At 32.7% G+C, this 18,224-nt stretch overlaps 2 protein-coding genes across 3 annotated transcripts; one reads left to right on the top strand and one right to left on the bottom strand.

The window, feature by feature from the left end:
- The first annotated feature begins 7,900 nt into the window (after positions 1–7,900).
- LOC150038193 (glyoxylate/hydroxypyruvate reductase HPR3-like) lies at positions 7,901–10,996 on the top strand. The gene is made up of 2 exons (XM_090317960.1): positions 7,901–8,480; positions 10,355–10,996. The coding sequence occupies exons 1-2, from the start codon at positions 8,019–8,021 to the stop codon at positions 10,874–10,876; spliced, it is 984 nt and encodes a 327-aa protein (XP_090174086.1). The 5' UTR covers positions 7,901–8,018; the 3' UTR covers positions 10,877–10,996.
- A 1,267-nt stretch (positions 10,997–12,263) lies between these two features.
- LOC120084879 (ADP-glucose phosphorylase) lies at positions 12,264–15,643 on the bottom strand. Of its 2 annotated transcripts, XR_005483775.2 has the most exons (5): positions 15,014–15,643; positions 14,570–14,860; positions 13,836–14,108; positions 13,465–13,526; positions 12,264–12,523 (listed from the first exon to the last, which is right to left on the bottom strand). XR_005483775.2 is itself a non-coding variant. In XM_039040695.2 (4 exons), exons 1-3 carry the CDS (start codon positions 15,494–15,496, stop codon positions 13,848–13,850), a joined length of 1,035 nt encoding a protein of 344 aa, XP_038896623.1. In that variant the 5' UTR covers positions 15,497–15,642; the 3' UTR covers positions 12,264–12,523; positions 13,836–13,847. The 2 variants fall into 2 exon arrangements, 1 of the variants encoding a protein (XP_038896623.1); XM_039040695.2 differs by lacking the exon at positions 13,465–13,526 and having other exon boundaries at positions 15,014–15,642.
- Between the last annotated feature and the right edge of the window lie 2,581 nt (positions 15,644–18,224).

The raw sequence follows: 18,224 nt of genomic DNA, 5'->3' as shown, positions 1-18,224 counted from the left end.
ATTTATGATAATTGATTCTAATTTGTCCAATTATAGATGTTACATGTTGGTTCCATTCTACGAGTGCATTGGGTTAGTGGAAGTTAACTAAATCTAAAAAACGCCGATAGAAAAAGTAGGGTTAGTGGGAGGCCCAAATGAAAAATGGTCACATGTAGAAAAGTAATGGAAAGTGGTCTTCTGCTGACATCATCCATGTATGATTTTATCGCTTTGCCCCTGAAATGCACCCCGCGCGCCTACTAACTCGATCCCCGATTACTCGTCACTCGATCCTCATTTGTTCATCACACGATCCTCGATGTACGGTCACTCGATACCCAGATGCATGGTAACGAAATATGACTGCAATAGACACGTGTGTACTCGATCATAGCCACATCATACTCGATACTCGATTAATGTCTACTCGATCATTTTGAACTTTTTTTAATTCTTAAGCTATTTGAAGTCCATTCTTTCACCACTTCAACTTGTTTCTTAGATTATTCTCTCTCATCTTCCGATTTTATATCACTCGACAACTGCACCTCTACACGCGAAACTCTCTCGATTCTCTCTACATCAGGTAATATTATTCTCTTTGTTTATATTTTGGCATCATTCGTCTCTTTGTTTTTTATATTTTGGTACCATGTTCCTTGACATGTACTTGCATGTTCCTTGATACGATTTTTATTTATGTTTTCATATCTTGCATGTTTGGTTAGATCTCAAACTTTTTCGTTTCGATTTTCACATTTTTGGTATTTCAGACCGTTTAAAGTTTAGGGTTTGAGTAGGATAAGTCATGAAGGTGGAAACTCAAACTGAATACTCAATAACAACCATCTAGTCACATGTAATGTAGCGAGCAAGAGACACGATGCAACATGTAGAGACACGATGTAGCATGTATCATGTATTTGGTATCGAGCAATTGTGTATCATGTATCGTATATCAAGTATCGAGTATCGTGCATCGTGCATCGAGTATTGAGTATTGAACATAATGTTGTGCAATATGGCTAGACAATTTAAGATTCCTCCCCATAATCGTTCTCCAGGCCAAGAGATCAACCTATCCTTTCACATTGGGACAACTAACAAGATTATGAAAGATAAGCTTACTCCTACTCAACTTGCCTTCTTCAAGAAGACGGTATTTAGGTGGTTCATGGACATGGACATTATCTTCAACAGCTCATTGGTCCACTACATTCTATTGAGAGAGGTTGTAAACGATATGAAGGATGCAACAACCTTCGATTTGAATGGTATGATTGTTACATTCTCCAAAGAAGACTTCCTGTTGGTGACGGGATTGTGGCGGCATCTAATCCAACAATTGTGAGGAGGGTAAAGTACTTAGATCACTGCGTAGTAGGTATTTCAAGAATGATTGCGGGAGACATTCACTTTGGTACCTTAGAGACAGTGTACGAGGAGACGGAGTTTGAGAACGACATGGATGCTGTGAAGATGAAATTGGTCTATTACACTGAATTGTGTATGATGGGAGGGAGAAGACGAAGGCCAATATACAAGACATTATTAATTGACGTGGATGATTTGGATTACTTTAATTCCATGGATTGGAGAAACGTGCTATGGGAGAGGATGTTACTTGGACTGCAAAGAGGATTAAGTGGCAAGGCAGAATATTGTCAAATACAACCTACCTGGGTTTCCTCATGCATTCCACATAATATTCATTCATTGGTCATACGATATCTACTTATTTTAGTTACAATATGACTTACTATTTATTCTTGTTTTATAATCGTTTATGCATTATGGTAGGTGTGGGTATACGAGATCATATCAATGGTTGTCGAAAAAGTTACAACCCGACTGAGTAGACACGTCGTACCTCGATCCCTGAGGTAGGAGTGTACATACTCACTGCTGACCAAAACAATACAGCGAGACATGTTTGAGTCCAACGAGATTAGTGTATTACATCAATGTTTACTTGGATTTAAGGTGAATGTCACATATAACTAATAAATTATTCGTTGTTTTGACAGACAAGGATTACACCCACACCATTAATCATGTCGGATAGGGAGAAGCGGTATAGGGACACTAGGGTAGATGAACGGCCCGTATACGGGCGCATTGATGCTGAGACAAGCTCGCCAGAGACACATAGATCACACTACGATAAAGATGCTCATAGTCACTAGACTCAAAATCACGAGCACACAAGGCATAACTTGATGAGCTTCAGTCTCACGAGCTCCCTGCTGACGAGCATGTGTCCCCGATTGAGGAGCAAGTGTCGCCTCGGTCGAATACATCCCATTCAGACCCCACGAGAGGTGTGGACATTCATACATAACTCTATGACATAGACCAGAGGAGTGTCTATGATGGAGCTTAAATTAGACGATGTGCAGTCAGACTTGAAAGATGTGAAGTCTGACTTAAGTGTCTTTCAGGCCGACGTACAACAAGTCACTAGTTTACTGCGATTCTTATGTCAGGTAAGTAATATTATATTGAACTTTTCCTAATGTAAATATATAACATATAGTGCTTGACCTAATGTACTTCATAAACGATGTAGGGTTTAGGCGTGGATTCCACCGAGATTAGTGACCCCATTTCTCCACCATCCACTGAGTCCCTTGACCCCGTTCCTCCACCTTCCATTGAGACTAATGTCCCCATTCCTTTACCTTCCACCGAGTCCCATGACCCCATCCCTCCACCATCTACCGAGTCTATTAACCCTATCCATCGACCATCTACAAAGTTCATTGACCCCATCCATCCACCATCCACTGAGCCCATTGACCTCATCCCTCCACATTCCACCGAATCTAGTGGTCGTATCTCTACACCCTCCACAGAGTCTATTGACCCCATGTATCCACTTTCCACTATATCTAGTGACCACATCCCTCCACCCATCCTCCCCATCGTTATAGTATCCACCGCTCTCCCCGAGATACCACATCTTTCTATGTTACTTCCCGAGATACCACCACCCTTTCCTCCACTGACACTACTGCATCCTGAGTTGCTTCCACCACAGGCGTTAAAGAAGTTTAGGATTAAGGTCGAGCCCAAGGTGAAGGTTGAAAATCTTTTCATTGATGCCCCATTAGGTAACCATTTGGTTTTTTTTTTTTTTTTTTTTTTTTTTTTTTTTTTTTTTTTTTTTTGGAAAATTAAGCCTATTTCATGCACATCTTTTACAATGACTTGCATCTTTCTTTAGTAAAATGGTTAAATTCTTAGTCAAATTCCAAAAACAAAATAACTTTTGAAAGTTACTTTTTTAGTTCTCAAAACTTTGCTTGGTTTTTTAAACCATTAGTAAAAAATAGATAATAAAGCAAGACATTTGAAGATGAAAATAGTGTCCATATGCGTAATTTTTAAAAACAAAATGGTTACTAAACGAGGCATCAACAATTTAGTGAAGCTCTTTAACGTATAATGATTAAGCCCTTTGTAATTTTGAATTTATAACATTTATTAATTAAATTCAATGAATATTCAATCAAATTTAAGTTATATCTTAAAATTTTGTCATAAAAAATTTCAGTTTACATGCATACGTCTCTTTCAACTAGTATGAAATAAATGTTGATATATTATATAAGAGTTTTTTCATAAGTCAATAAAAAAGAATGTGCACTTCTCAAATATTTAGTAGGAATTCAATCATCTTAAGAGTGAAACATAAATATTGATCTATTAGATGTGAAAATAGTTAAAGAAGTTGACTTTTTTTTTCAAATATTTTTTGGATTCTTTGTTTTATATTATGTAAAATTTTATTTGTTTTTTCTAAAATAACATGGATATTCTTAATTAAAAAAATCTATGCCATTATTTAGTTTTTTCAAAAAAAAAAAAGCTTATTATGATAGAGAATACATATGAAATTATGAAGTAAAAAAATATGTAGAAACTAAAGAATTATGTGGATATTGTATACAATTTTTTCTTAAGTACAAGAAAGGAAAAGAAAAGGAAGAAATAATTTAGCAATCCGACCATATATAGTTATTAGAGATTAAGAAATATTTATTAATAGAATATAATTATTTAATTAAGGATAATTGGAATGGTTGTTTTTTTTTTTTAAAAAAAAATAATAATTTGTAGATTCTCTATTTTTTTTTTTTTTTATGAAACATCTATTTTTTTAAAAAAAATATGGATAATATCATATTTTTAAACAAATAAATTCTATTAATGTTTTTCAAATGTGTTTTAGATTATTAGTTTAAAATTTTGTAAACTGCTTTTTTTATAAATAAAAAAACACTTTTCATATATTTTTGGAACCAACATAATCTAAATGTAGTTTTTTTTCCCTAAATACTTCTTTAGAATTACTATTGTAAATTACTTTTTCTTTTTCGAAAAATAAATTATCACACACAAAAATGGTGATTAGATTTGGAAGAACTCAATCATTTTATAAAAAGCCATAAATCACTAATTTGCAAATTTTCAATATGAAACATTTTGCAGGGAAGGTTATTTGCCTATCCCAAATTTTCTCTTAAAAGTAATTCCAACCAAAATAAACAACTTAAGATTATTGTTTTGGAATTCAACACTTTTTCTTAAAATATAATTAATAATCATAATTATAAAAACACGCGTTTAGTAACGATTTGCATATATTTACAAATCTATATCCCTGCACAACAATTTTAATACATATATATATATATATATATCAAAATACGAATCTTAACAAATTAATATGGATATCTTATTATAGTAGTCCCTTGCGAAGGCCAACAAAATCATATCCAACTATATTGATCTTCACCTTTTTGAAAAAAAAAAAAAGGCTAAAATAAAAATACAAAAGCATGGATGTATGAACACAAAAGAAAATAACAATAATTCAACACTTTACAAAATATTTATTGCCTCCTAACGCATGCAAAATATAAGTCACAAAAATCATGCAATTAATCAAAGTAAAAATTCCACTACCATTAATATATTCTCCAAAAAGTAATTAAAAAAACATAGAATTGTCGTTTTAGAATTTAACCTTAATTTTTTTTTTATTAAATTCACTACCATTAATAGTTTCTTCAAAAAGTAATTCGAAAAAAAAAAAATAAAAGAGATTAAAAAAAACCTGAAACCACGTTTTGGAATTCAACATTAACTTTTCAATTGACACTAACTATATCAATGGTCACCTAGATTTTAGAATCTCTACGTACTCCTGTTGAATTTTAATTTTGATCTCTGATAATTTGTAAATAAAATTCTTCAAAGACTTGAATAAATACATACGAACAAGTCATGGTGATTATCATTGAAGGGTTGGAAACTCTTTACAGATGGGTGTTAGAGAAAAGTTTGAGATTTATTGGTCAATTTTTACCTTCCAATTAATTTTTACTAATTAACCCACTAATTTTAAAAGTTAAAAGAAAGAAGGTAAAGAAATAATAATAAAGTTAAAATGGTAACAATAATCTAAATTTGAAATATATAATTTTTTATATGCTTAAAGGCCAAAAATGATTTCGTTATAATTTTTTTAAAAAAAAACATAAATTATGGTAGTCAATACGAACATAACTCAATTACAAATACCTGGATTAAGGGTGTGATCTTCATATTTGATGTTGTATTCCTGGTCTCTCAGTCATAAAACCTAAATCCTTTACTCTGAACATATAACATACTAACATTGATCATTATCGTATTCAAAGCAAAATAAAAAGGTTTTAGAGCAACGAATAATTAAAACATTGTCAAGAATGGAGTTTAGGGTTTAGGGTTTGAATTACCATGTCATTGATTTTTATAAAAAGCGGATGATTGGAGATAAGGAAATAGAAAGCCCGGGCAAGCAAGGAATTCATATAAAGAGGAAGCAGAGAGGAAGATAGAGCAATCATCTCCTGGCAATCCTCCGACAGAAAGGTCTTTCAGAGAAGCTCACAATCGGCGGCGGATTTGAACGGCAACGACACTCCAACCAATCGGCGAACATCCTTCGGTGAAGTGAAAAATGTGACTAAATGTGACTGAAGCATTCCACCGAGAGATTCTCCATCCCCTGTTTGCTTTTATTTTATTAGTTTCGCCACTAATGAATTTCTTCAATTTAATTTTCTTGGGTTGAATTAGAGGATTTTTACAGATTTAAAAGAATGATCCAAAACAAAGTATTTTGAACTAAAATGAGTATAGCTCAATTGACATAATATTTTTACTATAAACTTCGAAGTCATAGATTTGATTCTCTCAACTCACCTATTAAAAAAAACAAAAAACAAAATAAAGTATTTTGAAAATATTTAGGAAAAATATATATATATATTTTTTACTAATTGTGTGGAAAACCTTTTGATTTTTTTTAATCATCGTTGAGACGTGTCTCCAATAAAAAACAAAACAAAAAACAAAAAACAACTCATTTTTCTTAAATATTTGATTTTTTAGTATATAATGTACATCTAATTTGCCCCTTCTTTTGATTGCAAAATCTTTTCAAAATAAACTAAAAATCAACGGAAACTTTGAATTTAAATTTATTTCCTTCCCTTTTTTCTCTTTATCTATTTATAATGGGATAAATTACATTTTTTAGATTAAGATTTTATCCGGGCTAAGTTTCAAAATCTGTAAGTTTATCTATACTCTATGAAAAACAAAGCAAAACAAAGCCTCCAAATACACTAATATAATTAAATTTATTTTGATTATTTAATATGGTAAGAGCTAAAGTGTTGATATTATTAAATTTACTATAATTTATCTGCTTAAATTTTTTGATTCATTGGTAATTTAATACGGTATCAAAGTAGATTTGGAACGAACAATTATGAGTTATTCCACCCTTTCGTTTGAAGTAAACCACAAGTTTGAAGTAAACCACAAGAAAATAAAGGATGAGAATAAGAAAAAGAGGAAAAAGAAAAAAAGGAACAAAAAAAAGGTAGGTCAAAGTAAATGTTAGACAAAGATAGACAACATTAGCTATGAGAGGGGAAAAAAAATATATTAAATGGTTTTTTCATTTAATAATTTTAAAAATTCATAAAGATATTTCTATTATTTTTTTGTTTAAAAAAAGAGTTTGAATATTAAGAACCCCAATGCAACATAAACCAAGTTTCACGAACCAAATGTGTGCATATATTAAAAACCACTTATTTTGGTCACAAACTTTCACTCAAGTAATGATTTTATTAAACTTTTATTTATAACAATTTAGTTTCCATACTTTTAAGTTTACAATAATTTAGTCTATAACAGTGAAAAATTTTATCAAAATTAATTATCAATTTTGATTATGTAACGACTAATTATTCTTTATAATCTATAAACAAACTTATTCTCAATCAATTTATAAACTTTGTCAAATCTTAATAATATTTTCTTAATAGAGACTAAATCATTACAAGTTGAAAAGTACAAAGACAAAATAACTTTTAAAAAAACAATATGAATGGATTTTTTTACTGATGTCATGGACGAGTGAAGTTACGGATTTACCCTTCCTTCAAATTTCTTTCTTTCTTTTTTCTTTCTTTTTTTCTTTCTTATTCTCTGATGCAACCAACTTCGGTGAAACCGTGCACCAGCTCTGGTGAGTTAAGAGGAACAACTCTAGTGAGCAACTCTTGACCAACATCAATGAAATCAGAATGCGAGAGAGAAGAGCGATCTATGACTAAAGAAAGGAAGTGATAGAGGAAAGGAAGCGAGAGCAAGATGAACTCTTTTCTGCATGTGTGAGTTTATTTTAGTAATTTCACCAAAATTTGATATCAATAAATAGTATTTTATTTATTAAAGAAAAATCATTTTTAAAAAAAGGGGACAAATTTCATTTTTCCTCTAAAATTCGGGTCATCCATCAAAAAATCCGAAATGATTTTTAACCCTACCTATATAATATAATATAATATAATATAAAAAGATGAAATGATTTTGATCACAAACTACAATCTTTAAGGCCCTTATCCATAAAACAAATTTGGGTGTCTCAAATGTGTATTTTGGTAGTAGCCGTCCTATAGCTAAGTAGAATGGAAGAATCGGAAGGCGATAGCAAGAAGCTTCCTGAAGTTTTGGTTCTAGGTTCTCCATGGTTATTCCCCGCTCTCGAATCCCAATTCTCAAGCCGATTCCATTTCCTCCGACCATCCCTTTCCGATCTCCCCCTTCTCCAATTCCTCTCTTCCTATGCCCAATCCATCCAAGCCTTGCTCATCCCCGGCGGCTTCCTCATCACCTCCGCCGTTCTCCATTGCCTCCCGGCGCTTAAGCTCGTCGTAACTACCAGCGCCGGCGTCGATCACCTCGATTTGCCGGAATTGCGCCGCCGTCAGATCGCCATTGCCTATGTTGCGGACTTGTACTCTGAAGATGTCGCTGATTTCGCCGTTGGATTACTGATTGACGTTCTCATGAAGGTCTCGGCGGGAGATCGGTTCCTTAGGCTAGGGTTTCCGTCTACCAAAGGGGATTTTCCCTCCCTCCGATCAAAGGTACTATGGATTATTATTATTGTTATTATACCTTCCTATTCTAATTGAAAATTACTCCTTCTGTTTCACTACACAGTCTCACTCGTTAAAAAACATTTTTCATCTATAATAGTAAAAAAAAAACGTTAGTATGCAGTGATTTATTCTCTATACTTTAAATTTTGTAATAATTTAATTATTGTACGAAACAATTTAGTCTTTAACGAAAAAAAATTAATCAAAATTATATGTCAATTTTTAATATTTTAGGAAGTAAATCCTGTATTTTATAAAAAATATTAACTCTCTAATTAGTTCAACGGTTTATTTATGTATGAAATCTCATCAAACTTTAACATTAGTTTCTATAATAGAGACTAAATCCATAAATTTTAAAGTTTAAGGACTAGATTGTTATAATAAAGTTCAAAGACTAAATCATTACAAAATTGAAAGTATAGAATCGTTATAATTTAAAGTTTAGGACTAAATTGTTACTTATACGAAAGTTTAGGGACTAAAAGTGATTTTTAATTATAATAATTAGAAAAAACAAGGAAAATACCTTTTTGATCCCCATATTTTGAGTTTAGTTTCTATTTGGTTCCTAAGTTTCAAAATGTTATACATTTAGTCCCTAAGTTTTGAGTTTGATTTCAATTTAATCTTTAGTTTCAAAACGTTGCAATTTTACCTTTGAAATTTGAGTTTTGTTTGAATACTCATTCTTCGTCTTTAATATTGATGTATGTTAATAAATTTAAAATGATTAATATAATTATAAATAATTAAGTTTCACTATTTTTCATCACTTTTAAGATTAAAATCAAAATTTCACTTCATAATTATTTTTAATTAATTAAGAGACATTGACGTCAATAATTGAAAATGAGTATCGGATGAAAAATTGAGGTTGGAAATGTAAATTTCATAAATCGAAGGACCAAATTGAAACAAAATTCAAATCTTAAGATTGTAATATTTTGAAACTTAGGGAGTAGATTGAAATTAAACTCAAAATAAGGACTAAATGTGTAACATGTTGAAACTTAGGGACTACATAGAAACTAGATCCAAAATCTAAAACCAAATATGTATTTTTTCCCAAAAAAAAAATACCCATAACCTTTGATTTATTAACTTTTATTATGTAACATGATAGATTTTTGCTTAGATTTCGAGCAAGGATTGAAATATCAGTGGATAAGTAGCGGTCGGGATTGTTTTTTATTTATTTATTTTTTACATTCATAAAACATATAAAAGATATCATCTGAAAGATTACAACCAAAATCTATAAATTTAATTTCATAGTAAAAACAACCTGACTTGGTTATAATTTAAATAATTTTTATAAATTCTTTTTTCTAGTACAAGGAGATCAAACCTTCCACATGTGGAGGAACTACTTAGTTTTCAAGTCCTTGTAGTTTAAATATTATTCCATCTTAGTGGTTCTTTCTAATTATGGAAGGACAAAATTTAGACTGATTAAGAAATTTAAAGTACATATAAAAAATGGTATTATAACCCAATTATTTTGTCAACAATTTGTTTAATGCATAAAAAGGGTTTTAATTAAAATAATTGGATCTTCCTCAAAGTGATCTTCACCCTCTAAAAAGGGATTCGACACTGATTTTTGGTTTTTAAATCTAAAGTGATTTAAAAAGTTAGTCCAGTATTTAGATCATGTTTAAACTTTATTAAGGGAAAATAAATTTAGAAACAATAATTTTAAATTTACTGCCAACGCACAACAGTGTAAACATGAAACATGACATTATTATTATTTTTTTTTTCTCGAATCTCTTATGTTCAAATTTCTTGTTTAGAGGAGTTGTAGTTGAATTTGGATGATGAATTTCACAATTGAAAATTTCAACATTTTGCAGCTAAGTGGCAAAAGAATTGGTATAGTTGGATTGGGGCAAATAGGGTCTAAAGTTGCCAAAAGACTGGAGGGATTTGAGTGCAAAATCTCATACAACTCAAGGACTAAAAAGCCATTAGTTCCATACTCCTACTATTCCAATGTATATGAACTTGCAAGCAACTGTGACGGCCTTGTAATTTGTTGTGGGATAACGAAAGAAACTCGACATATGATCAACAAGGAGGTGATGGTTGCACTGGGAAAAGATGGAGTGATAATCAACATCGGTCGAGGGGCGATCATCGACGAGAAGGCGATGGTTGAATGTTTGATTAAGGGGGAGATTGGGGGAGTTGGACTAGATGTGTTTGAGAATGAACCTGAAATTCCTGAAGAGCTCTTTAGTCTTGATAATGTTGTATTATCACCACATGTTGCTGTTATGACACATGAAACTTTAGTGGATTTGTCTAAGTTGGTGGTGGACAACTTGGAGGCATTCTTCTCAAACAAACCTTTGGTATCTCTGTTTCCTAATTAACATACTCTTTTGAAATGTTTCATTTCCAACCCTTCTACTTTGACATTGATCTCAAAAATACTCTTGAGATTAAAGGAAATGAATTCTTAAAGTGGAAGTGATTGATCATCTTTTTGCCCAGATGTGTTACAGAAATGTTATTTTTAAGCATGCTTTAGACTAAAATACAGGAAAAAACAGCACACACTCTTGAAGACTTTTCTTGAAATTTCTCCTTGTCTTGATCTACGTCACGAACAACACAAAACTTTTCCTCAAATCAAACACCATGACAAGTGTTTCCCTGCTATGCTATTCTCTAGCAAGAGTTTGACTCGTGAGAACCTTTTAAAAGAAAGAGAGGGAATGTTACAGAGAAGAATTTCTCGATATTTTTTTGCTCGAGAGATTGAGAATAGTCTCTATATTTATAAATACTTGAGGGAAGTATTCTTCCCAATAGCCCACTGCCTATTTATAGGGAAGTTATTTATTATTGTAATAATAAATAATAAATAATAATTTAATTTAATTTAATTTAAAATAAAATTAATTAATTAATTAATCAAATAACTCATATTTCTCACCTTATTATTTGCATCAACTCTCTCAATTACTCTGCTCCTATAATAATTACCAACTCAACTCTGCGCACCAAACGTCCCTTAGTAATTGATATGTGAAAATTGATTTCGTGAATGATGTTGTAAATGATTTCAACAATATTTGTTGAGTTTGTAATGAACACAATGATATTAACTTTTAATTTTCTAATTTTTGTATTCACTGTCACATCAATTTATATCCCTTTTAGTATGGGGGAAAACCATCTTCCAAGTATCTTTTTGAGTCATAAAATTTGAAAATCTAAAAAAATATTTAAAACCAGACCTTTCTTTTGTGTATTTTGTATAATTAAATGTGACTGAGGGAGGTTGAAGGAAGGTAGTTTACTGAAAACCATTAAATATGACCTCATTTAATAACTATTTATATCCTGTTTTATAGAAATTTTTGTTTGCTTTCATAAAACTTATTTCTCAAATAGTTATCAAACAATGTCCAAGTTTGCAAGATAATGAATTTCAAACTCTTATATATTATCAGTCCTTGAAAATGTCTAACAAATCTATTAACTTGAGGGGAGGGTGGTCGTAGTTCCATACTTCTATCAAATAAACCTAACTTCTCTTATGGTTTTTGCTATTTTTCTTTACTTAGAAAAATGATTGATATCAAAGAGAGTTTCAGTCCTGTGTCCAGTAAATCAACTAGTTCACTCGCAGCAACTTGGGTAGTTGGCTTTGCTATCGAGAGATACCATTCTATGCACTCTTTCACAACGTCCATAAATGAAATGCCATCACGTTGTCTCCTCAACTAATTACCAAAGTATGATAATGGGACATTTCCATCAACATTTCCCTATCTGATGATTATTATGCTTTTGATTTCTTCCAAAAGCTCTTGGATGGAGTTTCCATAATCGTAAAATAATTGACAAAATATATCAAAAGTATCGTGGACATGATAGTACTATTAAGGGTGTTATTTGATCACCTGGATTGAAGGTGGGAATAATATCTACATTCTATTATTCTCAGTGTGTTGGTCCCTTGCTTCAATCATGTAACATATGCTCCCGCTCTCTTTATCCAGAGCAATACCCTGATTCAAATCAATCAATCAATCACAAAACCAAAATTAAGATCCAATTTCCACAACAGAAAGAAGAAGAGGAGGAGGAGGATATCCAAGAGCAAACCATGGAATTGAACCCCATGAGTTCAAAGCTACGAAAGAGGAAGATAGAAATGGTACAAAGGTGTGAATTGTGATTGAATCCAAAAACAATGTTCCAAATTAGAAGCGGAAGACAAACAAGAAGAAAAGAATAGGAACGATTAAATACTGCTTAATGCCGAATTTGATTTTCAGAGAGACGAAGTAGAGAGCCTTCTCCAATCTTGGTTTAGTTTAAAGCAAATTTCAAGTTTTTCTAAACCTATTAATATTTAAAATATGTTATCTGTTATGTAGTTCCCCAGAACATAAAATCATATTACTTACAAATAATCTTGTCCAAATGGGTGGCCTAACCTCACTCTACAGCTCACTAACATCTTGAGTGTAGACACTTTAGTTTGAGTTCGTTTTCAACACTACTTTATCACCTTTTGTACACGTGTCAGATACTCATAAATACAAGATGTATGTGTTCAATAAAAATTATCTAGTATTAAAGGAGTATAGATACCCACTGTCTGTCATGTCAGCATCATTTAAAAAATGTTGTGGGGTTCACTAACATTAACGAATCATTATAAAGACAACCACCATAAGGAATACAAGAATTTTCCCTCCAACAAAATTAAATATAAATTTCTTTTGTTTAAGTTCTTAATTCAACAGAAAATTCGTTTGGATGTATCTGGACTATTTTTACATAATTTTTTTTTTTTTATCATGAATAGTAAACTATAACAAACATTTAGCATGAGAATCGTCAAAATGTAATAATATATATTAAAAATGTTTGTTATAACAAACTTGTCGATGTTGTGTTTGAGTTCTAAATTTCTAATCATTGTTAGAAATTAGTGTGTTACCGTGTCCAAATGTTGTGTCCATCTCTCATTATTGTACTCGTGCTTCCTAGTTAATATACATCCTGTGAAAATTAGATTTCAAAGAAAGAGATCTCACTCTCAGCACCAAATAGGAAAATCATTAACATTCAAGTAGCCATTACTCATGAAGGATTTCCCAGAAACATCCCAAATGAAGTTATGGCAGAGATTTTTTTTTACAGAATAAAACTACTGTTAACATCTTTAATAAAACTATGCATCGATCTCAGTTCATGCTAATATGTCAAATTGTCAGATGAAATCCACATTTTTCTTAAGGAAAAAGATAGGCCAGCGCTAATCTCACGCCAAAAAGAAAAGGGGGAGATTTTTATCAGAATAAAACGTACCTGGGCCTGTGCCTATATTGAGATGTTAACCTCCCCCATGACTTTAGCAGCATCCTCTGGAAAAACGGGATTGATGTAGCAACCAGTTCCAAGTTCAAACCCCCCTACACCAGAAAGCTGAGGAACAATCTGAAAAAACCAGTGGCTGTAAGCTAAGTCCGAATCCAAAGCCTGCAAGGGAGAAGTGTGAATCATGAAGTTGAATGGCGGTTTGTTCAGCTGCAGAGACATCTTCATGAGTGTCACTTTCAATAGCCCTCCAAGATCAACAGCCTGCACTGCACATAAATCACACACCATCATATTTCGTTGTGCCCATCAAATGAATGTAATGATTTGAATAAAGTTAAAATTACACGTTTGATCCTTGAAGATTTAGAATTGTGTCTATTTAGTCTATGTAGTTTAAATGTTTTTCACATCTTAAGGGTTCGTATCAATCTACTACGAATAAAGTTAAAATTACATGTTTGGTCCTTGAAGTTTTAGATTGTGTCTATATTGACGACTAGGGTCAAATGTTTTTCACATCATTTTGAACTCTTAAAGGGGAACATCCAAATCCACTACTCTTAAAATTTTGTGACTAGTAAGTCCTACCATTAGCTCTTTTTAATGTTTAGGAAATGTTCGGGCATTTGACGATGTCATTAAAATTATGAAATTAATAAATGAATCTTATTGGACATAATCTAATTCAGAGCCAAACTTATATAGTTTAACTATTGATTTACCGTCTCCTGGTCCAGCTCATGAAAATGAGGAACATGGTCACGAGGAACGATCCAGAGCTCAAAAGGAAACGAAGCTGCATAAGGAACAACTGAAATGAAATGGACTGATTCATCAACCAAAAGGTCCTTTGTAGGAACATGACAAATGCTACATTTTCCCGTCTGATTGAAATACTGCTTCATACTATCAAGTCGAGTAGAAACAGAGGGAGGAATGACGGGAAGACCCACCATCTGACTATGGGAGTGCGTCATTGATGCTCCAGCTGAGGCACCGTGGTTCTTGAACACCTATCGAATCAACAGAACGAAAACAGATAACAATTCAGAATCCTAATGCACCCCACGTGTTCGACGAAATGCAAATGGCACAGCGCAGAAAAAACCACATGGAAAAATCATCTCAAAAATCCCAATAACGAGCATTATACAGAGAAGAATGACCTGAACATATTTGATGCTGTCATCGCCTGCGAGCTGCAGAATCCGCTTCTTGTAAGCAAGAAGAACCTGAGCGACGTCCTCGGGGGTCAAATCAGAGAGGTGAACTGAGTGAAGAGGGGACTCGATAATGACGTCGTGGAATCCATAGCCGTCCAAAAGGCAACCCCATAAGAGAGAATCGGAGCTAAGGGAAGTTGAAGAATCGAGACCCTTGTCCCTACTTAGAGCAGGATAGAGATTTTGAATGACGCGAACTTTCCAATCGGAGTTCTGAGGAGGAAATCGGAAGATCTCGGGAGCGCAGTGGTGCTCTTGGCCAATGCAGAAGGGGCATGTTTGGAGAGAGTCGGAAGAAGAAGGGGCTGGGGATTTTGATTTGAAATCGGAGGGCCGTTTAGCTCGGGCGGGTGAGAATATGACCCAACGATTCGTCACTGAGTCCTTGCGGAGTTCGGGACGGCGAGATTCAATCGGCGGCGCCATTTCCCTGAGAGATGTTCTTGGGAAAGTTTGGGCGGGAGATCTGTTCGTGAGCCTAGGGCTTTTCCCCTTCCAAACGGATTCTTCCTCCTGTGATTCATTTCGCTTCCCAGGCAATTACTTTTCAAATTGCCTTTACGTCTGATTCTTTCTTTTTAAAATATTGGCCATGTGTTTTGGTTATTTATCTGATTGCCCTTTTATTTTTATTTTTTATTTCTTAAAATTAAACTTATGAATACTACCTCTACTTTTAAATTTCTTATCTTGTTTTTTACTATCTAGATCTACTTTTCCATCGATGGTTTAAAAAATCAAGCCAAATTTTGAGGGGGAAAAATAGCTTTTAAAAAATTGTTTTTGTTTTTAAATTTGACTAAGAATTTAATTATTGTACTTAAGAAAGATGCAAACTATTGCAAGAGATGTGGATGAAATAGTCTTCATTTTCAAAAATATAAAAACAAAAAACCAAATGATTATCAAATGGGATCTTAATATTTATTTTTTGATTGTGGGTCAAACTTTTTAGGCCAAACACTTTTACCAATAGACACTTGCCAGCTCACAATTGATTGTGTACTCGAATGCAGTTGATGAATTTAGTGTAATAATAAATCAAATATTTGCGTATCGCAAACAATATTATTGGGTATCTTGTTTTTTTTTACTAATAGACAAATCAAATTACTTGCCTATTGATATATGTGCTAACCAATTAAACTGTGTATATGTGAAGACAACTCACTGAAATTACTACCACATATGTGTTTATTGCCGACACAAGTTGCACACTTTGAAGTTAAAGAATTTTGTTCCACTGCAAGCATCAACAAAATGCATTAGATAGGCCCATCAATTAGTTTCTTAATAAAATATTTAATATATATATATATATATATTAGATTCTCTTCCAGTTATTTTTAACTAAGCAAACGTGGGTACGTGGAGGTTATTTTATAAACACATGTTCTATACTTATTAACTCATCGGTGAATGTAATTAATAGAGGATATTTAAATCTCTTATCCATTAATAAAATAACACACGTTTTTTGCCTAAATACAATTCATCGAAATATTCAATTTCTCTCAATTTCATTATTGGTATCAAAACCAGGTTCAAAATGGTTGTCGGAGGTGTAGATGAACCAAATACTCGACCTGAAGTATTGCTAACCAACACAATCATCCTTAGTACAAACCAATTCACAAACTCCTCATTTGGCCATCCATTAAGTACTGTTCTTACAATGAAACTTGACGATAAAAACTATTCACTATGGAAGAGCATGGTTTTGGCTTATTCTTAGAGGCCAAAAAGTGGATGGTTTTGTTCTTGGCACAAAGCCTCAACCTTCTGAATTTCTTACATTTGCTGATGGAGGAAGTAGTTCCACTTCTACGATCAATCGCAATCCAATGTATGAAAAGTGGAACACTACTGACCAAACTTTGTTGGGATGGTTACTTGGGTATGTGACACCTTCCACTGTTTGTGATGTGATCGATTTGAAGACTTCAAGAGAAGTATGGTGTGCTTTATAAAATCTTTATGGTGCATCCACGAAGGCTATAATTTATCAATTGAGGAGTATCATGCAAAACATAAAGAAGGGAACAACCAGGATGTGCGACTATTCAAGCTATATGAAACAAACGTCTGAAGATCTAAAGTTTGAGCTTGTTACATTTAGTTATCTAATGTATTTATTGTGTTATTTCAGGGTTGGATGCAGAATATCTATCAATTGTATCTATCGTTGAAGGAAATAAGAATGTTACTTGGTATGATCTTCAATTTATACTTATCACTTTTCAAAGCAATTTGGGTGGGTTCTGAAAACATCGGAGAAGTCTCAGCAAATTATGCTTTCAAGAAACCACGGTCTTCAGATGACAATCATAATAATTATGGGCATGACAAAAATTATGGAAAGACCAACAGAAATGAAAGAAGGTAGTCGTGGAAGGTTTTCATCCTATAGAAGCAATACATACAAACTAGCAGGTTAGATCTGTGCTAAATTTGGACATTCTACTTATATATGCTACCATGGGTTTAATAAAGAATATATTACTAGTGCTGGAAATCAAAGAGGAAATAACAGAAACTTAACTTATGTGGCTACTCCTGAGATGGTGATAGATCCTAGCTGGCTGGCGGACAGTAAGGCCATTAGCCACATCACTGTTGATCTTGCAGATCTGAATATGAAGACAGAATATCATGGTAACGACTCTTTGACTATAGGTAATGGGAATATATTCAAAATTTCTCACATTGGATAAAACGTTGTCAAATATTGTTCTAACCAAAATCCTCTCTTTGAATAATATTCTTCATGTTCCACAAGTTACTTAAAATATTCTTAGTGTTGCTCGTTTAACTCGAGATGATAATTGTCATGTGGAATTTCATGTTGGGGTTGATGCCATAAATCTCGCAGGGTCTTATAGTTTATAATTGTAATGTACAAAATTTTTATTTATGTAATAAAATATTTGATGTTTTATTTCAAAATTAGTTGCATTAACCACAAATCCATAAACTAATATTCAGATTTATATCGTAACTTAAACATGTATGTAGAGACATACGGGTGGATTATGTTTAAGTGATAACCTAAATGGCCTATTGTAGATATATGAGGCTGGATACCTTGTCCTTGTGACACTACGAGTATGACCCGCTTTGTAGGTGTTACAATTGTTGTAAAGTGCTACAAATG

Source organism: Benincasa hispida, chromosome 1 (assembly GCF_027475165.1).
Source record: "Benincasa hispida cultivar pf3 chromosome 1, pf3_genome.v1.1, whole genome shotgun sequence".
NCBI classification, from domain to species: Eukaryota; Viridiplantae; Streptophyta; class Magnoliopsida; order Cucurbitales; family Cucurbitaceae; genus Benincasa; species Benincasa hispida.
Note: the sequence above shows the minus strand (reverse complement) of the source record. Positions and strands in the feature narration are given on the sequence as shown.